Source organism: Lycorma delicatula, chromosome 1 (genome assembly GCF_047948215.1).
Source record: "Lycorma delicatula isolate Av1 chromosome 1, ASM4794821v1, whole genome shotgun sequence".
Taxonomy (NCBI): Eukaryota; Metazoa; Arthropoda; class Insecta; order Hemiptera; family Fulgoridae; genus Lycorma; species Lycorma delicatula.
This window is the reverse complement of record NC_134455.1, coordinates 164,975,780-164,994,083: the sequence shown is the minus strand read 5'-3', so window position 1 is coordinate 164,994,083 and position 18,304 is coordinate 164,975,780. Positions and strand designations below refer to the sequence as shown.

Here is an 18,304-nt window from a genome sequence, read left to right as displayed (position 1 = left end):
ATACTGCATGATGAGGCAAATAAGGTTTCAGATGGAACCTTGGACTGAGATGAATCTACAGGTCGCATGTGATCTAATTCTTGATATTCTTTCATGAAATGGAAGTAGCCTTCCTTGAGTTTAGGGTTTTTTCTTAAATCTACGCCGTAATAAATTGAAACGATGTTTGACATTTGCAAACGAATCTCCTAAAGTACAATTTTCCTAGGAAGAGATACAACAAATCGTGCCTTTGTCATCACGAAAGGTATTTTCAACGAAATGTTTTTCGCAGAAAGATTCCTCCTTGGTCGGTAAACGATCTTCTATCTCTTCGGATTTCCAAAATGATTCTAATTGAGAGGAAAGTTGTTCATTGCTGACAAAAGTGATGTTGAATTTGAATTGTTTTTCCGCTTACTAGGTTTAGTAGGGATTTAACTAGAAACTATGAAACAAAGACGAGTTTCTTGAAGTATGGTATGGTTGGAATTATGAGTTAATTGAAAAGGCTTAAGTAGATAAAGATAATATTGAGCTCCTAGGAGAATATCGATTTGCCCAGGAATACGAGGGTTATTTTTTTTTCAAGGTCCGATCGGTCACGAAATAAAAACTCGCGCAAAAATCGGATGAACCTTTGCGCATATGTGTTGCGCAGCGTCTCTAGTATGACCTTCAATCACGCCGCGTCACTTTTTAGTTCTGAACACGCAGCTAGCACGTAAACATGTCTACAACAATAGCATTTCCCGCCAAGTGTGAAGTGGTAATTCGATTTCTTCAGGCTGAGGGGTGTAATGCAGCTGAAATTCATCGACGAATAAATAATGTGTACGGTGAAACTTCAATTAGTGACAGCAAAGTGCGACAATGGTGCAGTAACTATAAAGCAGGACGTACAGATGTTCATGATGCAGGCGGTCAGGGAAAGAAGCGGGTGTCAACGGATGATTTCGTTGAGCGATTGGATGAGGCAATTCGAGAAAATCGTCGGTTCACAATTTCTGCATTGAGTGATTCATTTCCTGAAATTTCAAGGTCAGCTCTCTACACCATTGTGAGTGAGAGACTTCAGTACCGCAAACTGTGTGCGAGAGGGTTCCCAAGATACTGGTCCGACCATCACAAAACAATAAGAATGGACGCCTCCCTAACGTTTCTCCAGCGCTACCGCAGTGAAGGAGAAGATTCTTTGAACAAAATTGTCATAGGGGACGAGACATGGGTTCATTTCGAAACTGAAGAAACAGAAGAACAATCCAAACTGTGGATACATTCTCATTCTCCCAGTAAACCAAAGAAGTTCAAGCGAACCTTCTCCAACAGAAAGTGTATGGCTACTGTGTTATGGGACCGGAATGGAGTTCTCTTGGTGGAATTCATGGAACGTGGTACTACCATCACTGCAGCCTCATACTGCGTGACTTTTCAACGTCTACGAAGGACAATTCAGAATAAGCGGAGAGGAATGTTGTCATCAGGCATTGTCTTTCTCCATGACAATGCTCGGCAGCACACAGCAGCTGTAACAAAGAAGCTCCTGCAGCGTTTTCGTTGGGAAGTGTTTGATCACCCACCATACAGCCCGGACTTGGCTCCATCCAATTTTCACCTCTTTGCTCACATGAAACGCTGGCTAGGAGGGACAACATTTTGGCACAGACATCGAGCTGCAGACCAGCGTAGAAACATGGCTGAAAACACAGGCGGCTCCGTTCTATGACGAGGGTATTGGAAAGTTGGTACCACGCTACGACAAATGTCTAAATCGGATTGGCGACTATGTAGAGAAATAGCGTAACTATGTAAGTACTTTTTACAAATAACATTTTTTTTTATTTTAACTGTGGTTTTAATTTCGTGACGATCGGACCTTGAAAAAAAATAACCCTCGTATTAAAGTGAGGATCGGCTAGAAAAAGGTGGGAAGGAATTTCCCAGTCAGTTACGTTTACAAAATGATTGGGTAACAAACCTGTAATGGATGGCATTACATGACATTTCAAGTTAAAATTAAAATCTTCATATCTAGAATTAATATTTAAATCAATTCTTAGCTTAGATTTGGTTACATTGCTAATACCTGTGATCGGAATGAGAACAGGTTTGGTTTGAAGCCCAAGTTTGGCGGCAAATCTTTCAGTACAAAATGAAATCATCGAAGCGGAATCAAGTAAGACCCTGGCTTGGATGAAATTACCTTTTTTATCTTTTACATTAATTACAGCGGTTGCAAGTAAAATAGACTTATTAGGTTCTTATGTACAATATGAACTGTTAGCTGAAGGAATTTGATTCGGCTTAGAAGATTTAATTTCTGGCTCTTGAAGCGTTTTATCTAAATGAATTAGTGTATGATGCTTTCGTGAGCATTTTTTACATTTACGATTGTTTTGACACTTTTTCACAATATGCTGTTTACTTGAACAATTAAGACATAATTTTTCCTGAAATACAAAATGTTTCCTTTCATTAACATTATAACTAAAACATTTATCACATTGATGCAATTTATGGTTAATAGTTATACATAATGTACACATAAAATTATTAGAATTATTTACATGAAATACATTTTTACTAGAACTAGGTTTTGAATAATCATATTTTTCCCCCTAAATCCTGCATTAGGCGGCTGTGGTTTTTGATTACTTTGAATCGTGTCTGTGGATTCAAGTAGTTTACGCTTACATTCTAAGAAAGAAATGAGCTGTTCTAACTTTGGAAATTCATTATTTTCCAATGTTTTTCCCAGTCTCTTAAAGTATTTAAATTTTGAGTAATTAACTGTATTACAATAAATTCTAAATAGTCAATATTTAGATTCTTTAATGCATTAATATTTGAATTAACTTGGTCAATGAATTTAGGTAAATTTTCAGAATTTTCCTTTTTTAATGGTTTTAAATTAACAATTTCTAAAGCATGTTTAACTGCTATCAGCCTTTTGTTATCATAAAGAACTTTACGTAGTTCTATTGCAGTTTCATAATTTTCAGACGTTACTGATACATTTTTTATTACGTCAAGAGCATTGTCTCTTAAGTAATTTGCAAGGTAATACAATTTTTCAACATAAAATTGTTCTCGGTAATGAACTAAACTATTAAAACGATCAAAAAATTTATGCCAAGCCTTCACATCACCGTAAAAGGGCTCAATTTGTATAGGTTTTAAAGAAATTGGATTAGGATTGTTAATCACTTTAGTTGCATCAGTTACTTCTGAAATTTTGAAACGATTTTCTAATTTTTTATGTTTTAATTTAAGTTTGTCGAAAATATTATCATGTGTGCCTCTCCTATCGGTCTTCATCTGTTGCATTGTGGTGCAATTCGATTTCAGACTGAACATCGAAAAGTAGTTTTTCGTATTCTAACAGTTTATCAAACGTAATGGTAAATAGATCGTAATCGCCTGAATTAAGATGAAAGTTTTCAATGAATGTTTTTGAATTGGTTATACTATTCTTCATAATGGGTCCGTCCTATGATCTGGATCCGCAGGCTCTTCGAGCTTCAATGCAGTGGGGAATCTACCAGCAGGCGAAAGTAAGTGATACATCTCGCCGGTCCTTCTACCCTCGCACTCAAGGATTTTCCTCACATAAGTGGCGGTGATAACTCTGTATACCTGGAACTGTATAATCCCAAGGCGTCCACTATTGTTTTTCCTCACTTTATCAACCACTTCGACGAGTGTCTGCGCCAGTTCCCCGTCATTGCCTGATCCGTGAATGTAGTGTGAATTTTTTTTTCACCGGTACCGCTTCTCCCTCAACATTACCAACTAGTCTGGCTTCCAAGGTGGCCGTAAGGACATTCCAGGCCGCCATTCCAGAACCCCTCAGGAGCTGGGACACCTATGGGTGTAAGAATGCCAGACCGTCAAGTAGGCGTCCTGCAATAATCTCATGTAGATCACAGTGTGACCCCAGTGCCATCTCTTCTGTTAGGTATGCCGGCCAGATGCTGCAAAAAGTCTTTTTAAGCCAAGTCAAAGTCAACAAGTTGCTGTGGTAGTACCCCGTTATCTAGGCCGTCTACAATGGGGTATCCAGTCATCATCATCGTCTGTGTGGCAGACTCAGCAGTTTGTCTCCTATCAGTCACACGGACAGATTTGTCATACACCTTCTTTAACTCCTTAGTCGTAGTAGACAGTTCTCCTATCTCTTTCTGACAAACTCCTCTAAGCCATAGGGCGAGTCCTCTTCCTCAGTAGAAGACCTGTGATACTGCCTCAATCTCTTGGCAGATTTTCTGTATTCCATCCTGGATCTCTGTGCCACCGGGGTACGTCCCTCCACCAGCGATTCCCCAGTAAGCACACCAACCGGAGTCTGCACCGAGGTACTCGCACCAGACTGAGAGGGCACAACCTCTATAACGTCGCCTCGTTCTGTTCTATACTCCCTCGTAGCTATTACTGCTTTTTTTGGATTTTCTTCCATATTAGCGAGGATATGAAGTAAATTTCTCCAGATTCATAATTTCCACCTTCTTCCGAATTAAACGATACCCCACAAGGCACTCCTGGTTGGTGAGCGAGAGTTAGTAAGGGGTTGGTGGGGGTAAGGAAAATGTATCTCCCCAAATCCTGGGTCAGAATTTTGGGGGGTAAATAGATGGGGAACGGGGTCGGTGGACCCAAAGGGTTAAGTCGAGAAAGGAAAGAGTAAAGAGAAAAGGGATAGGAAGTATTCCCCTAGTTCGTCTCGTATATAACCCAGCACATCATTGATGGATTACTTCCACATGGAGATGGGGTTCCGGCGACTACTTCAGGTAAGATAGTGGATCTATCAATGTTCACGAAGGAAGAATTGATCACAGCGATGAAGCGCGTCCCTCGTGACAATGCCCTTGGTCCTGATGGGTTACCGAACCTTGTGATTAAACTGGCAGTCCGAGCTAATATAGATGTATTTTTCGACGTTTATAATACCTGTCTGAGAGAGAGGGTATTTCCCGAAGCGTGGAAGGTACAGCGACTTATGTTGGTGCCGAAACCTGGGCGTGATCTGGCACTTCCATCGTCTTATCGTCCACTGGAGATGATTAATACATTGGGGAAAATCATGGAGCGTATGCTCCAGCAAAGGCTGGTTCGTGCGGTGGAAAATGCAGGCGGCTTCTCGGGGAGATAATTTAGTTTTCAAGCTGGCAGGTCTGCACTTGATGCGGTGGAGAAAGTGATAGGCACGCACTGATCAGCATAAGCTACGATGCGGCAGCTGCTGGGCATCCGCAACCACATCGTCGAACTCAACGATTCAGATGAGAGGACCTAAAACACGACCCTGTGGACAACCTTTTGAAAGGATCTTTCCTACTTCCGAGCCGCCATCACGAAGGACAACGGTTCTGTCGCTGAAACAGCTCGAGAGAGTCTCAATCTCATTTTGCATAAAACCACGCTTCCATAATTGGAACAAGGCAGAGGGCCACTACAAGTTATTGAAGGCCGCGGATATGTCTAGAAAAACGCCGAGTACATACTTACACTCACTGGTCGAATCCATCACCCTAAGAATACCGTCCTCCGTGCCCTTGCCAGAGTAGAAACAATACTGGTCTTCCATCAGCATACGATTAGAAGTCAGCCTGCTATTAATGCGGATGTACAAGACCTTCTCGAAAATTTTACCTACTACAGGCAAGAGAGCCAGAGGTCGGTAAGAAGAACTCACGGTGGGGTCCTTGTCGCCACCTTTGAAGAGCAATTTCAGATCACCACGTTTCCAACACGCTGGGAAATGTCCAGCAAAGAGCAACCTATTGAATACCCTAGTCAGGGGACCAAGAATCACCGGCAACGTGCGAACAAGGAGTTCCACCATGATATTATCATATCCGGGGGCTTTATTTCTAGCCAGCTGCAGGTTACTTGGCGGACCTCCACCTCAGTAATCTCAGAAGACAAATTTTCAGAGCGAAAACCTACAACTTCCCTTCGAACACGTTGATGATACGATGTTTCACCTACCTTGGTATCATCCGGAAGCAGATCGTTCATCAGAAGAGTAAGGACACGAACTTTTTCTATTACAACACCATCCTGGGTCGAGAGAGCCGACAGAAGAATGTCGTTTTTCTTCTTGTGTTCGAGTACTCTATAAACCACACCCCATGGGTCTTTATTTCCCTGCTGTAGTACAAACGAGCACTACGAATCACGCTTTAAGCCCTAACTTTATGAAAATACTCGGTCCTTTTCCGACGATAGTCCGCAAGCAAAGCTGTACGCCGATCAGGGTCATCCTCACGTTGTGCGGCTCTCCTGAGCCGGCCTACATTCTGCTTCATCGTGGTCAATTCCCGAATTCACCATCCAGCTACTCTCTCTCGAACTGTACCTCTTGGGATCGACTGGTCAGCGGTTTCAATTATCACAGAAGAAAAATTCCCTACCAGGTCATCTAATGGGACATTGTCCAACCTTCGAGAAAAAACTCGAAATCTGGCCGCAAGTATATTCGAAAACCTAGGCCAATCCGATTGCCTATGCAGGAAGCGCCCCTGCTGAACAGGGACGTACCCCCTATAGACATCGCGCAGCCCGCTTACCTGATCGAAAATTATTAGTCGATGATCACTCGCGCAATCATCAAACCAATTTTAAATTCTACCAGCGATCTCCTTACCAATGGTAACATCAATTATTGGTACCATGGAAGGCCCTCCGCAATTTGACTGCACCGACGAAAGTGGACAATTCCATCTCATACCATCAAATTCCATACCATCTCGCCGCTGACCTTTCCAGCTCATCTAAGTCTAGAAGAACTCGTCGAACAAGAAAAACTCGTTGCCGTGTTCGGAGAGAAATAACAACAAACCAAAATGACTCCCATCTTCTCCATCCAAACAAAGCTCCGATCATTACCGGACCTGACGATGGGGAATCTAGAACTTATACTCCCTACTACCGCACCTTGTCGGTCATCTAGGACCCATCCATCCCCAGTAGCATGCTAGATCGATGGTTCCGAAATCAGAATCACATCAACATCCCCCTCCCCGACAACAGCCGCAATCTCGTCGTGGACAACGGGACTCCTTGTCGCGTTAATTTGCAGCACCCTCATATTTGGGTGGAAGCTCTGCAACCTCTTTCGCCCAAGGTATGTCCCTCCTTATATTGCACCTGTGCACTTCGTTGGATGGGTACACTCTTTCTTCAGGTGATCCCCGAACCACAATTAAAACAAAGTCCAGAACGATCTGCCTCCTTGTAACTAGTTGCTTGATTCCCTGAACTCCAACATCTAAAGTACCTCTCCTCATTCGCCCGGAGGGACACTCTACAGGCCACCCAGCCTATTTTCACACGTCCACCTTTCAATAGCATGTCTGCACCTCTTGTCAAAACTATCACCGCTGCCACCTTTGTCAATCCAAAAGCCGACCGAATCGACACAACCTTGACATGTCCAACTTCACCTATCCACTGCAACCTATATCTCCTCTGTAGTCGTCGATTCTTCAATATTCTTAACTAGAAGGTATACCATCCTACCTAGTCTTCCACTAAGCTTAACCTCGCCTCTTGTACTTTATTCGGTATTTGTGTTTACTCGATATTGCACTTTATTTTAATATTCGGTATTTATTCGATTGTATTTTCTTCGGTTTCTCGGCTGCTTGTCCATCCGCCTTTACCCTGATCTGTAGATCCTGGCCATCCCCTTTCCTCTCCGAGAGGACCTCCTCGACATTTTCCGTCACACTGCTTGAAAAAGTCTGCAAAAGTCCTTCTTTCTGCCTTCACCACCACTGTAGCCGTCTGGAAACCAACAGCTCTATTCTCCACCTTGCTGGTCCTTCTCTTGCTCTCCCATACTTTCTTCTTCAGGTGCATCAAAATTTTCGTAGTAAATCTCCATCCACTCAATAACCTTCCTCATCCATTGCCCTACCTTATCAGAAACTACATGAAAACAGACAACGCTGTCGGCCTCAAGTATCTTTGGAACCATCCTTACAAGATGCCCAAGAGTCGTATCTTTCTCATCCTCAGAGTTAATAATAATTATGTAGTTGGTTTTGCTTCCACATTCCAACGCTTCCCCGGCAAGTATCCCCTTTTCCACAAGCACTTGTCCTGCTTGAAGCTTTCCTTCGCTAATCAGCCTCTTAATCCAGGGAATTTGAGAAATCACCCTCCTTCTGAACCACTAGTCACCTTCCGTAGCAATGTCTAAGGTCCAAGCCGCACACACCTCCTCCACACTCTCCGGGTCATCCACCTCAGACACATACTTGGATACCTCCCTCGGCCATCTCCTCTTAACTAATTCCAGCAGCGGCTCCTCCTCAACCCCTTTTTCTAGAGCATCTGAATTGCCTGCGACCCATAGCTTACTGGAGTCTGTGTAGTAGCTTCTCCAGTCGCTTTAAAGGCATCCTTCGCAAACCAACCAGATGCCTTAATCTTTTGTAACTTCTCCATCAGTTCACCCAATTTCCCAGAGCATTATTTAATCTCGAGTTTTTTTGTTCACGTTGGCAGCCACCAGCTTACTTAATCTCTTCACCTCGCTACCAATGTCAATAAGTATTTTATTGATGTAATTTCCGCCACCAGTAGTTGTATAGGATCTTCCTCCTTCTCCCTTCTCCTCTTCAACAATCGGTCCAAGGGACCTGTCTTTTTGGGCGACTTCACTAAATTTCTGGTAGCTTCAGGCTTCATTAACACAAAGCGTCTACCTTCCTCTTGTATAGGGGTAGGCTGACTCGCCCCCCTAACCGGCGACCTCGGCAAACTCTTACGCGGTTTAAACTCTTCTTCTCCTTCCATACCGCTTACATCGTGAAACGAGTACTTTCCTAGTATTCAGGGCCCTAAACCTCGTAATTTGATACCTCACACGATCTTTTTTGGGGGTGGGTAGGGATCGAAAAAATATATCAACTCAAAAATGGGTTCGAAAAACTTTGGGAGGGAGAGTCAAAATCTTCTAGGTTGGGCAGGGACAAAGTTGTTCAAGGAAAACCACTTCCTCTACAAACCGCTCCACGACTTAGGAAAAAACTTAGAAAAGATTTTCACTTACCACTACAATGACAAAAGCTTTTCTTCCTGTAGTAAATAACTCAGCGACCGGATCAAACCCGTACAACTCTAACACACTCAATTATAGTCCTTATTCCCCATAACAATACGGATGATACTTAAAAAAAACAAAACACAATAGCAGCACTGTCCGTTATCCTGAAAACTCATAAATAGCAAAACACGTCCAAGATAAACCACCAACAATGTCGAAACGTCCAAACCAAGAAAAAAAATGAAAAACCCGTCCAAACACTTAAAAAAACGCAGAGCGAAAAAAATGTAGGTCTATACCATACAAAATCTCCTACTCGACTCTGTCTATGGCCTGATTGGGTCATACAGTGGACAGATTATAACAGCAAAAAACTTGTATAAACAAGTTTTGCTGTAACTATACCTCAGGATAACAATACCTCAGATTGTAGGTTCTTTATGTTGCAATAGAAGAGGTTCATGCAAGCTGCTTGAAACTAAGATATCTCTTCTCCAGTTTCAAGTCTATTTTTTCTCATATACATTTAGTTTCAAAGTTAAGATTTTGACTTTTTATAGCTTAAATTTTTATTTAGTTTTTGAGCTACTTCCTTCAATAAATGGGAATATAATTTATGTTTTATGTAGATTAATATGTTGCTTCTCTTAACTTATATTAGTTTTCACAAATCTAAAAAAAAGTGCAATTGGAAGAGATACATACACAAAATGACCCTTCAAAAAAATATGTCCTAAAAATAGAATAACCTTGTTTTAAATATCAAAGAAATTCTATTATTTCAGGTCGAAAGAATCTAACACCATTAGAACAACGGAATATTGCAATTCCTATTATCAATGGAGAATATGATAAATGTCACATGTATAATATGTATCATTCAAATAATGATATTCTGGAAATAAGTGACGGTTTTCCTCATTCATCTCTACTTCAGAATTCATCACTATCAATAATTCCATGTCCAAATGGATGGAACTATGACACTACTTATTATGATAATACTCTTGTAACTCAGGTTAGTTTAGTACACTTATTATTTTTTTTATGACAAGGTAAGTTATGAATGAAAGTAAGTACAAATTAAAAAAAAAAAACTGTTTATTCTTTTTACATCTTACGCTGTTTTCAATTAATCACAACTCCAAAAATGTAAATAATAAGCATGAATATATTTACTTTTGCAACTATTCGAGATTATTTGCTGATCTGGATTTGAATCTGAATAGTGGAATGGGAGTGAGTGCCTCTACCACTCAGAAGATTCTGGGTTCAATTCTCTGGTTGGGCTTGGCAATTTTCACGTAAAAGAAGGAGAATGGTAGCTATAACTGAGCCTGAAGTTTTCAGAGAGAATTAATAAATATCTTTTATACAACCACGCATTGATAACTGACTGAATGATCTGTCTATTACAAAGGTATAGCAGAGGTATATTATACAGAGTGAGCAACAAAAAACCGAACTCATAACGTAACCGCTGCAGAATCGGTAGGTTATGTTGGAATGCAGTGGTGGTTCGTAGCTAAAATTAGTGAGGGTGCTGCTTCAGAAAAAATTTTTCTGGGCCTTTTGAAGGCCGTGGTTAAAGTTTACTGTAAAATAAAAGAACCGAAAAAATGAATCATATAGAATAGCTGGAAGCAGAATAATAATCTAATTCTACACTTTATCACATTCAAGAATATGGCTCACGGTTTTTAAGCACAACACACGCAGAGTAAAAAGAAAACTGCCTTCAACCAGCACGCTAGGGTCGGAACTGCGTGAGCCACAGTGCTCTCTCTCCTTCACAGCCTCGTATGCAGCTTCCTATGTGAGCATACGTAGAACAGCCAAATACCACGCCGCTGGAACTGTGAAGAGCACAGTTCCATACAAATATTTCTTTATCTTTTTCATAAACTGGATGATGGCTACTGACTTAAGGGGGAAGCTTACGGATTATATATTGTACAAGTATAAAGAAATAATTAAATAAAAGAGGACTCATTATATTAAATGTTATCAATAATATCAAGTGGAAATAGGGAATGCTGCAGTTCCACAGTGCCTTTAGGCAAGCTGCCACTGTTGGAATGAAATTTCATGAATGATACGGATAAATTAAATTAGAAAAACATAAAACGTAATTTAAATGTTGCATTTATTTTCTTTATTGTTACAAAATATGTTCAAAATGACCACCCCGGGCATCGATACAGTTTTGTACTCGACTTTTATTGAGAGTCTGAGACAAAAAATTGTTGTCAATTGCGTTAATTTTTCATTGAATGTTCATTCTCAGTTCATCAATATTGTGGGAATTAGATGCATAAACGCTCTCCTTTAAGTAGCTCCAAAGGAAAAAATCGCAATGTAGCAACTCTGGTGAACGTGGAGGCCACCGCCCTCTGCTGACAGCTCGTACATTTATGAAAGCTGCATGAACGCAATTCAGTGAAACGTTTGACGTGCGACACGTTGCTCCGCGTTGTTGGAAGAAGCTGTATTCTTTTTCATTATCAGTTAATTGCGTATAGAATTCTTCGAAAATTGTGAGATAAACTTGTGTATTGACAATCCGGTAAAAAAACAGTGATCCCACTATACGATTACGGGAAACGGCACACCAAAGACCAATTTTCTCATCGTGAAGTAGACGCTCAAATATCACGTGAGGATGACTCGCCATCCAATGCCTGTTGTTCTGCGAATTAACATGGTCGGATAAATGAAACCGTGCCTCGTCTGACATAAAATACGATATCGGGTCTATCTGTCTACCAACAATGTTTTCAAGAAGCCAGTTGCAATAATCAAGTCTTTTCGGTTTGTCAGTCTCCTTCAGTTGTTGCACAGTTGTAACGCGGTACGGTTTCAATTTTAATTCATGGAGAATTTTTCGACAAGATGTGTACTTAACACTAGATTGTTGGGATAACTTGCGTACTGATTTTTTTTTGAACTGGCAGTAATTCTGCTTTCAATATCGGCAATGGCCTGTGGAGTCCTAACGGAAGGTTGCCTATTTCGTTTTGCATTTGAAGCCAAACCAGTTGTACGCCATTTTTTAAATAAATCGTGTATGATACTCTTCGCTGGAATACAGGCATTCGGAAATTTTTCTACGAATACTTGACGTGATTCTCCAAAGGATCCAGAACGAATATAGGCCTCAACTATAGCTATATCCTCTCCTGGGTTGAATAAGGCACTTTGCACAAACACAACTGCACTCACAACAATCAGTAGTAACATATACACCCAATAGTCGCGCTAGTTGTGTGAGAAACTTTCATAAATAGTGTTGGGTAGCGGTTTCATTATGGACTCGGTTTTATGTTGCTCACTCTGAATTACTAAAAGAGATTACAATTTTCTTTTTTTTAGTTAACATGTATTTTTCTGTGAAGAAATGGACATTTTTCTACTGATCATGATGTTGTTTTTTGTAAAATTAACTTTAAGTAGAATTTTTAAATTCAATTTCTAGTTAAAAACTTTCAATTTAGGTAATTTTTTAATTTTAAAAACTCTAAACCCCCTTTTTCTGAAAACCCATTAAAAAAAATTTACTTTCTGTTCAAGAGCTGTTGGTGATAGCAAAATATTCATGTTAAAAATAAAATTTGTTCAAATATTCTAGTACTTTAAAATTAGCTTTTATTTTCTTTATCGTTTGATATTTTGAACTATGTTTTAAAAGTACTCTTCTTCATAAAATATTATCGATAATAATAGTTGCATAGACAATTAAACTTGAAAATTACATTTTAACTAATTTTTTCCCCTCTTTAACTACAAATTGAGAAAACTACAGCAGTTAACGTTTAATTATGCTTTTAGGTTGCCACTTTGAAACAAAAAAATTAAAAAATATTTAAGGAATACTACACTTAAAAATTCTCATTAAAGATTAGATACTTATATCTACCTGCATTTTGTAAAACAATCCCCTACCACATCAGAACTACTCTTTGATAGTTAAATAGGATAAAAGATAATTTAGTTTAGATTATTTATTCTAAAACATTTATATTTTTTATTTCCACTAAAATTATATGATAAATTTCTGATTTTGTCATAAATAAGTGAAAAAAACGTTCAGAATTCCTCTGTGTAATATTAACAGAACTTTGATTATATTGTGCTGAAGAAAATTTTTCACTGCAATAGTTATTCCATAATTGTAGATAACAAGTTCGATATCCTAATGCTAGTCTGACTACTGCAGCACAGTTTAATTTGTGACATTATAGTACTTTTCGTTTAGTACACATTCACTTTGTTTACGATGAAAGTAAAAGGATATTGATATAATGCTCATAAATCTCCTTATTTACGAAGTATGTACTGTTTTGGTATAAAAATAAGCAATTAAAAAAAAAAATTAAAATCATGTTTTTCTTCAAAAAAACAAAAAGAAAAAGTAATTCGTATTAAAAAGTAAAAAATAGTTTTGTTTTCAAGAAAATTTCTTTTAGAAAAATTTCTTACAAAAAAATACTTAAAAGGATTTTCGATTTATGCATGACTAAAAAAAATAGGTTGGGCACACACTAATAAAGTGTTGCCCCATGCTTTTCTTTTTAGTCATGCTTAAATAAAACAATTTTTAAAAGTAATTTTCTTGAAAACAGAATTATTTTTTACTTTTTAGTATGAATTACTAATTTTTTTTGAAGAAAAATATTTTTAAAAATTAAAAAAACTTTTTTTATCTTCAAATTTTTAATCATAATTAAATGAAATTGCTATTAAATTTTACATTAGTTTTATATAAATATATTTAACCACTTAATGTACGAGGTGCGACAATAATGTAATGAGACTGATGTGAAAAAAAATGTTGCTTACCGTTTTAGTCATGTTTAGTGTTGTCTCCTTCAAAGTAGTTCCCCTCTGATTGTACACACTTATTCCAGCGCTTCTACCATTGATGGTAACATTTCTGGAACTCATCTGTAATATCGTCCAAGTCCCTCGTCAAAGCTTTTTGGACATCTTGTGTTGTTTGAAAATGATGTCCCTTGACCACCATTTTGACTTTTGGAAATAGAAAAAAGTCGCACGGAGCGATATCTGGTGAATAAGGTGGCTGTGGTAGTACTGAAATTTGTTTTGAGGTTAAAAATTGCTGTACTGACAGAGCAGTATGGCATGGCGCATTATCGTGATGCAGAATCCAATTATCAGCAATGTTAGCACGGATACGAAGAACTCGTTTACGAAGTCTTTCTAAAATTTCTTTGTAGAAATATTGGTTAACTGTTTGTCCAGGAAGCACGCACTCTTTATGAACAATTCCCTTGGAATCGAAGAAGCACACAAGCATGCATTTCACTTTTGACTTTGACATGCGAACTTTTTTTTGTCTGGGTGATCCCTTTGAGCGCCGTTGTGAACTTTGGCGTTTTGTCTCTGGATCGTATAAAAAACCAACCTTCATCACCAGTGATAACACGGCTCAAAAAATCTGGATTGATTTCCGTTTGCTCTAACAGATCGGCTGCCACATTTTTTCGAGTTTCTCGCTGTTGTTGTGTGAGATTTTTGGGGATCATTTTTGCACAAATCTTTCTCATACCAAGATCTTCAGTTAGTATTAGACGAACCGTTTTTCGATCGATGTTGAGTTCTTCTGCAATCATTTTCATATAATCTTCGATTAGATCGTACGATTTCACGCACCCTGGTCAAGTTGACATCTGTCCTGAGGTTGATGGTCGTCCACTGCGGTCTTCATCTTCAACATTCGTTCTGCCTTCACTAAAAATTTTATGCCACCGAAAAACTTGAGCTCTTGACAGAACCTCCTCTTCAAAAGCCTTCTGAAGCTTACTGTAAGTTGTCGTCGCGTTTTCACCCGATTTAACGCAAACACAAATGGCATACCGTTGCGCAATATTTTGCGGTTTCATTTTTGTGACGAGAGACACAAACACGTGTTCACTTATTACTGCACAACTCACGACTGAGCAGTTGCATCAATGTGCCGCTTGGACTAGAAGTAGCTTATAGACCAAGGTCAAAGATGGTGTGCCAACGCATACTGCAGGGTTGCCACATCTTGCAAAGAAAAATCAGTCTCATTACTTTATTGTCGCACCTCGTATATATGTTTTATACAAATATGCATGTAATTGTTACATACATGTATATTCATTCATATTCGTTTTGGTCTTCTTGGATCGTGGGGAACTCGTTGCTTGATATTCAGCTTGTTCTTTGCTTCCCAGATCTTTTTCATCTTTTCACGGTGATTCCTCTTCTGTTCATAAGTCCACTTCTTGTTTGTCCTGGGTTTGTGAGGTTTGAAGTTCTTAATTCTGTCGATTATTTTCGTGAATTTACCACTATCTTTTATGATGTACTCTGTAATCTTCATTTCCTGGGCTTCTTTAAATCGGTCGATTAACTTTCATCAGTGTAAGGTGTTTTTAAAGATAAAAAATCAGTGTAAGGTGTTTTTTTCTTTTAGCACGATCCTATTTTTTTAGATATTTTTTTTTTAGCGCGGGTGATGCCGCAACGGGTTTGCTAGTTTATTTATATGACAAACGAAAAAATATCAGCCTGCCTAAGAACTTGGCAGAAGAATGTAATTTGCATTATAACAAATTTTAAAAATAATTAAAAAGAACGCACCTTTATTTAAATATAATTAATTAATTAATACATTCACCATATAAGAAAGTTAATTACTGTATTCTTTTTCCCTTAACTGTTCAGTCGCGTAAGGGTCTCGGTCATTTGATAGATCATGCTTCTTCATTACTTCCGGCCCCTGACAGCTTCTTTCAATTCCGCCACACTCCTGCTGGTAGCTCCTTTGATGGTGTCCAGCTAACAGTTTCTTGGTCGGCTTAGTCGTCTTCTTCCGTCCGTCATGCCTAATAAGACATTCTTTTTTAAGGAGCCATTTTTCCTCATTACTTAACCAAAGTATGGTAATCGCTGCTCCAGCATTTGGCTTTCTAAGGAATGATTAGACTTGATTTTATCCAAAACTTCTTTGTCAGTTATTTTGGCTATCCACGAGATTCTTACCCCCCGGCGCAACACCAGAGCTCAAAAGCGTCGTTCCTGCGCCAGGCAGCCTTATTGATGGTCCATATTTCACAGCCGAACAGTGTAATAGGGAAGACAATTGCGCAAATACAGATAATTGTCTGCATTTTGTTTTCAAGCTGATGTCCTTGCATTTCCATACTTTGTTCATTCAAATCACGGCAGCCCTACCAATTGCTAGACGTATTTCATTTCAGATGTACAGATTCCATCCCAGTAGATTTTTGAGCCAAAAAAAACAGAAAATCTTCAACCACCTCTACTTCTCGATGCCGATTCTTACGCTGATGTTCTTATCTTCTGCGGTCGTCATGATTTTCGTCTTCTTAATGTTGAGATAAGCCTCGCCTCTTCACTTTCTTCTTGCACAGTCCAGAGTTTCAAAATCTTCCACGCTTTCTGCTAGCAGGGTCGAATCATCTGCGAATCTCAGTTTGTTAAGAATTGTTCTACCAAGCCTTACACCAACACTGGAGTCATCCAGCAATTCTCATAACAAATTTCTCATATAGATTAAAAATTAAAGGGGATAAGATACACCCTTGTCTACTACCTTTTTTGATCTTAACCAGTCAGTGTCACCATATGGCGTATGGACTGTGTTTTCCTGATTAAGGTATAAAGACTTGATTAAGCATACAATTCTGGCGTACCTATTTCTCGGAGGCAGTTCCATAATATGTCTTGGTCGATGGCATCAAGTGCCTTGTTGTAGTCAATAAATGAAATTCATATTTCATTTTTTAAACAGAAACAAAATTGAATATTTTATTTTTTAGTTCAGTCTCGTTTGTGATAATGCATGGTGGCCATCATTTTCTACAACGTTATTCTATCTTGGATCATTAGTTGGCAACATTCTACTAGGATGGGTTTCAGACAGGCAAGTAATATTTGTAATAAAATAATAATAAATATTTTGTTTTTATAGTTTGATATATTTAACCACAGATATATACTGGCCAGTTGGGGTTCTTTTCGCTCACTCGACCGTCTAGCCACGGGGCTTCGCTTCCTAGATTCCCGGAGCCCAGGTTGGCCAAGACAAGCCGCGGGGCCTACTCAGGGTTCCTGGAGCCCTTCGCAGTCTCCCAGGATCACGGGGTCGACCCCAGGGCCACAGAGCTCTCTTCTTCGGGGTCTTTCCCGATTTTTCAAAATGGGGGAAATAAATGCAAGCTACATTTATTTATAATTAAAAAATATGAATAAATTAGCGTATTTTTGTATTATGAAAAACTGGAATAACCAAAAAAAATTCCTAGAATTTCCCTGTATTTAGAAAGTAAGTCAATTAATTGTTCATTAATTTGTTATTTCCTTAATATTATATTTGGTTAGGTACAAATAAATATTATTTCACGCATTAATACCAATGAGTATATTTTATTTACTACCAAATGTGGATGAGGATTTAAAAAAATTATTAGAATATCATAGTATTTTAATTTTCATTGAATATGGGAAACTATGGAACCTGGGGTAACAAGGTTCCCATGTGTATTTTCAATGAGGTTTATAATGTTCCCTGAAGGTATAACACATATTTAGAAAAAAATAGTTTAAACATTAAACTATTAATATTAAACTTGAGTTATCATGAAATTTATACTGGCCTCTAGAAGCATCACATCATATCTTGAAAAAAAACCAGATTAAATAACCTAATATTTAAAATTTTTGTAATTAACAGGAACCAGAGGTCCCTGCAAGGAGTCACATACCTCTTTAGTGTCATAATACTCATTTTTCACTTACCCTTGAAAGTAGAGCACTCTTTAAATATAATGTTTGGAATTAATTAGATGAATGACAAAGTGATAACAAATTCAAATTATTAAATGATTCACTTTTAAAATAATGGAAGTTCTTATTCTTTAGGACCTTTCATGAGCAATTAGTTTTTCAGAATGTTTTTCATTGTAGTGACTGGAAGCACCCAATGGCTGAAAAAACCCCATGAAGAATAACTGAATAATCCATTTGCCCTATTTTGTTTGTTCTATTGACAAGAGCATCAGAGGGTCTCTGAAAAGAACTCGCTGTGGGGGTCTTTGTTTCTACCTTTGAAGAGAACTTTAAGATTACGTTGCTTCCAACAAACAGAATTATAGCTAGAAAGACATTTTGTTAAAATTACTAGTCAAATTGTCTGCAAACACAGACTTTGAGAGAACAGATAAGAAATTCCACCATGATTCCATAAAATACAGA

The 18,304-nt window shown here is 38.5% G+C and overlaps 1 protein-coding gene across 4 annotated transcripts in view; it reads left to right on the top strand.

Annotated features, from left to right (window-relative positions):
* Nucleotides 1-18,304, top strand: part of LOC142325208 (organic cation transporter 1-like) — a 132,257-nt gene that overhangs the window by 47,116 nt on the left and 66,837 nt on the right. For all 4 annotated transcript variants that reach the window (XM_075366675.1, XM_075366665.1, XM_075366684.1 and 1 more), the window contains 2 exons: nt 9,823-10,055; nt 16,870-16,973. In XM_075366675.1, the coding sequence (XP_075222790.1) occupies nt 9,823-10,055; nt 16,870-16,973 (337 nt within the window). The remainder of the gene's footprint in view (nt 1-9,822; nt 10,056-16,869; nt 16,974-18,304) is intronic.